This window comes from Otolemur garnettii, unplaced genomic scaffold, assembly GCF_000181295.1.
Source record: "Otolemur garnettii isolate 467f Iridium unplaced genomic scaffold, OtoGar3 scaffold00072, whole genome shotgun sequence".
NCBI classification, from domain to species: domain Eukaryota; kingdom Metazoa; phylum Chordata; class Mammalia; order Primates; family Galagidae; genus Otolemur; species Otolemur garnettii.
Window position 1 is genome coordinate 9,255,841 of NW_003852467.1, and position 4,520 is coordinate 9,260,360.

Below are 4,520 nucleotides of genomic sequence, written 5' to 3' on the forward strand. Positions count from 1 at the left end.
CTTTAAGGGACATGATGTGCACTCTGGCCCCTTCCTGAAATAACCTGCGAAGGCCCTGCTGTATTTCTGGGCGATATATGTAGTAGAGGCGGGCAGCAAAGATGGTCAGGCTCACTTTTGGGTTACTGGTCAGAAAGTTAACCACGTGCCATGCACAGCGAGCGCAGGGACTCCAGGATGTGTACCAGGTGACCTCATAGTGGTGGTTAGGGGGCATCTCCTTCTGGAACCAAGTCAGGAAGCCCACTTCGGCATGAGAGGTGGTCTTGGAAAAGACCTGGTTTCGGAAGACCCCTCTCCTGGGACAGGAGCCAGATGAGTTGCTATTCTCCTTTTCTTTCACCTCAAAGCACAGCCAGGTGTCCTTCTGACCAGTTCTGTTGTGGAACTGGTTGTAGAATGTGTTTGGAGTTATTCGCTTCATCGGGTCACTGAGAATTTCATTCAGCTTGGTGACCAGGAACTCATAATTTTTCTTCAGTCTGTTCCAACGTGTGACCCAACACGTTCCCCAATGGTCCACAAAGTTCTCCCAACAGTGTTGAAATTCTTTAGAGGACATGATGTACACCTGGGTCCCTTCCTCAATCATCCTGAGCAGCCCCTGGCGGTGATCCTGTTTCCAGAAGTAGTAGATGCGGGCAGTGTAGATGGTCAGGCTCACATTTTCATGTGTGGCCAGAAAGGAGGCCACTTGCCCCGCACAGTTGTCACAGGGACTCCAGGACATGTACCAGGTGATCTGGTAGCAGTCGTGATGGGACAGCAAGGGCCTGACCCAGGTCAGGAAGCACAGCTCTGTGTGCCAAGGACAAGATCGAGGGCCCTGATTTCGAAAGACCCCACTGTAGGAGCCAGGTGAGTTGCTGCTGGTTGTTTTCACCTCAAAGCACAGCCAGGTATCATTGCGACGAGAGAGGTAGGGTCTGTTGTCAAAGTGGTAGTAGAATGTTTTCAGATACATTCGCTCCATCGGGCCTCTGATCTGTGGAATCATCCTGTAGCCTTGTCCCTGCCCTCCTCTTTGTCTGGGGCAGTAAGGTTTCATTTTCTGGTTTGGTAGCCCTTGGGGTAAGACACCCCTCCCTAAAGTGACCTCCCACAGGCCTGTGAGTTGGTATATACATTTTGGCTACATAGTTTGCTTTTGTAAATTTTAGGTCAAAGTTATAGGTGTGCCCCTCAGCCAGAAAGTGTGTAAGGAACCCATTTAAGGTGCCTGTTGGGTGGGAATTTCCCCTTCCTCTTATCCCTTTCCCCCACCCAAATTTCACTGAGTTTTGCTTCCCTATGAGCACATAGGTGTTGATCAACTAGTTCCAATTCAGTATTGAGAACACGTGGTGTTTGTTTTGCCATTCTTTTGATACTTCACTTAGGAGATAGTTTTCATCTCCATCCAGGTTGTTACAAAAGATATCAGGTCACCATCTTTTTTTTTTTTTTGCAGTTTTTTTTTTCTTGGCCAGAACTGGGTTTGAACCCGCCACCTCTGGCATATGGGGCTGGCACCCTACTCCTTTGAGCCACAGGTGCTGCCCAGGTCACCATCTTTTTTATGGCAGAGTAGTACTCCATGGTATATGTATACCACATTTGTTAATCCACTCATGTATCAACGGACACTTGGGATTGTTGCCATGTCCTTGAAATCATGAATTGGGCTGCTATGAACATTTGTGTGCAAGTGGCTTTTTTTTTTTTTTTGAGACAGAGTCTCACTTGTCACCCTTGGTAGAATGCTATGGCATTACAGCTCACAGGAACCTCAAACTCTTGGGCTTAAACAATTCTTTTGCCTCAGCCTCCCAAGTGGCTGGGACTATAGGCGCCTGCCACAATGCCCAGCTATTTTTAGAGACAGGGTCCTGCTGTGGCTCAGGCTGGTGTCTAACCTGTGAGCTCAAGCAATCCACCTGCCTCGGCTTCCCAGAGTGCAAGGATGACAGGTGTGAGCAGGTGATCCACTGCACCTGGCCACAAGTGCCTTTTTTATAAAATGTCTTTTTCTCCTTTGGGTAAATACCTAGTAGAGGGATTGCAGGATCAAATGGTAGGTCCACTTTTAGTTCTTTGAGGAATCTCCATACTAATTTTGGGTTTTATTTAAGGAATCCTTCTTTAGCCTGTGGACAAAAAAATTTTATAATATAATTTTATAATATATATCACATATGTAGCCCAGCGTGTGTGTGTGTGTCTGTAATATTTTAAGCTCTAAAGATTTGCTTTTCACATTTAGGTCTTTATTTTTTTTTTTTTATTTTGAGAGAGAGTTTCATTATGTTGCCCCTTGATAGAGTGCTGTGATGTCACAGCTCACAGCAACCTCAAACTCTTGGGCTTAAGCGATTCTCTTGCCTCAGCCTCCCAAGTAGCTAGGACTACAGGTGCCTGCCACAAGGCCAGGGTATTTTTCTATTGCAGTTGTCATTCTTGTTTAGCAGGCCCAGTTTGGGTTCCAACCCAACAGCCTCAGTGTATGTGCCCTGGTGCCCTAACCACTGAGCCACGGGCACCGAGCCACATACTTAGGTCTTTTAGACATGTAAAATTTTATTTTTTATGTATGGTAAGGTAGGGATCTAATTCAACTTTTTTTTACATGGATACTTTTTTTTCTTTCTTTTTTTTTCTGAGACAGAATCCTACTGTCACCCTGGGTAGAGTGCCATGGCATCACAGCAACCTCCAACTTTTGGGCTTAAGAGAGCACCCCAGCCTACCAGGTAGCTGGGACTATAGGCGCTCACCACAATGCTCAGCTGTTTTTTGTTGTTGCAGTTGCTTAATTGGCCCAGGCTGGGTTCGAACCTGCCACCCTGGAGGTATGTGGCCGGCGCTGTAACCACTGTTCTATAGGTGCCAAGCCGGATACTTTTTCTTTTTAAGAGATAAGATCTCACTCTGTCACCCAGGCTACAGTTTAGTGGCATCATCATAGGTCACAGCAACCTCAAACTCCTGGGCTCAAGTGATCCTTTTACCTTAGCCTCCTGAGTAGGTGGTACTACAGGTGTGCACAACCAAGCCTGGGTAACTGTTTGATTTTCAGTAGAGGCTGGGTCTTAGTCATTCCCAGGCTGGTCTGGAATTCCTGAGCTCAAGGGATCTGCTCACATCGCTTCCCAAAGTGCTGGGATTGGAGTGATAGACGTTATGGGTATGACCTATCCCCCACTCCACCCAGGGGATACCAGGGGACCACTGTGTTGATCCGAGCATGGGCATGCTGTGGACACCGAGGGAGGGCTGGTCCGTGTGTCCCGAAGGCCAGCATCGGTGGGCCAGTGCCCCGCACCTCAGGCCTGATGTGGCAAGGGAAGTGTTGGTTGGCGGTTCTGCCTGGATTTCTCAGCATTCCTGCAGGCTCTGAGCGTTGGCAGCAGGAGGCACTGAGGAGCTCTCAGTGGGAGCTGATTGGTGACAGCCACCAACCTTGGGAGAAGGGGTAGCAGACCCGGTAAACACAGGGCACCTCTCCCTCCTCAGAGGCCTTCCCAGACCCTGAAGCCTGGCCACGGCCCCGGGACGGCGCTTCCCCTGCCAGTGCTGCGGCCCTAGACAGCCTTTCCAGGACAGGGCCAGTGCCACCCCCAGCCTTCAGCGCCTGCCACCCTGATGAGCCTGACCCCTTTGGACTGTCGGTCAGATCCTGCACCAGCACCGAGATGGTGAAAGAGTCGCTCAAGGGTCAGGTGATCATCAGCGTGTTGGAGCACCAAGCTGTTTGGGGTATATGTCTCTGGGGTCCAGGTGTACGTCTTTGGCTCCCTGGGTGTGTTGCCTGATAAGGGCTGAGCTTGCGGCTTTCAGGGTCTTCATGGCCGGAACCTCATAACCCTGACCCATCAGGCAGTTTCTCAACCTCCACCACATCCCTCCTCCTTTCTCCCTCCCAGCCTCCCCGGCCTCCAGCGTCTATCACTCCACACTCTGTGTCCCCGGGGGCACATGATTTCGCTCCCACTGGCAGGTGAGGATGTGCCCGATCTGTCTCTGTGTGTCTGCGTGCTTTCCCTTAAGAGAAGGGCCCCCAGTTCCATCCATAATGGAAGACACAGGATCCCATTCTTCCTGTTTTTGTGTGTGTGTTTGTTTGTTATTTTCCATATGGACTAATAATGTATGTGGAACACGTTGATGGAATGGCTACTGCGGACCAACGCAATACCAAGGATATCCGCCCAAAGCAAATTCACTGAGCAGAGACTTCAGGTCTGCGGGAAACCGCCGACCCCCAGAAACGGAGACCCCAAACCCGTTACTCCTCTCTACCCACGGGCCAATACAAGGAATCAGGGACGGGTCTAAGCCACTTCAGGAATTTCCCTGGCCCTCCTCATCTGCTCCCATTCTGGTCTTTCCTAGACTTTCTCTACTCAACTTGAGATATTCTCTCCCTGCAACCCCGATTCTGACCCTGAGTCTTTGAACCTGACATTTCTATATGACCTCCACCGCAGCCTTTCACTCTTAGGTCTCCCCAATCCCTCTCATCTTTCAGGAACTCTTTCACA

The 4,520-nt window shown here is 49.8% G+C and overlaps 1 protein-coding gene across 1 annotated transcript in view; it reads right to left on the reverse strand.

Annotated features, from left to right (window-relative positions):
• Nucleotides 1-1,053, reverse strand: part of LOC105887360 (DNA dC->dU-editing enzyme APOBEC-3C-like) — a 1,858-nt gene extending 805 nt beyond the window's left edge. The window contains exon 1 of the mRNA XM_023515456.1: nucleotides 23-1,053. Coding sequence (XP_023371224.1) covers nucleotides 23-1,048 — 1,026 coding nt within the window. The 5' untranslated portion in view covers nucleotides 1,049-1,053. The remainder of the gene's footprint in view (nucleotides 1-22) is intronic.
• Between the last annotated feature and the right edge of the window lie 3,467 nt (nucleotides 1,054-4,520).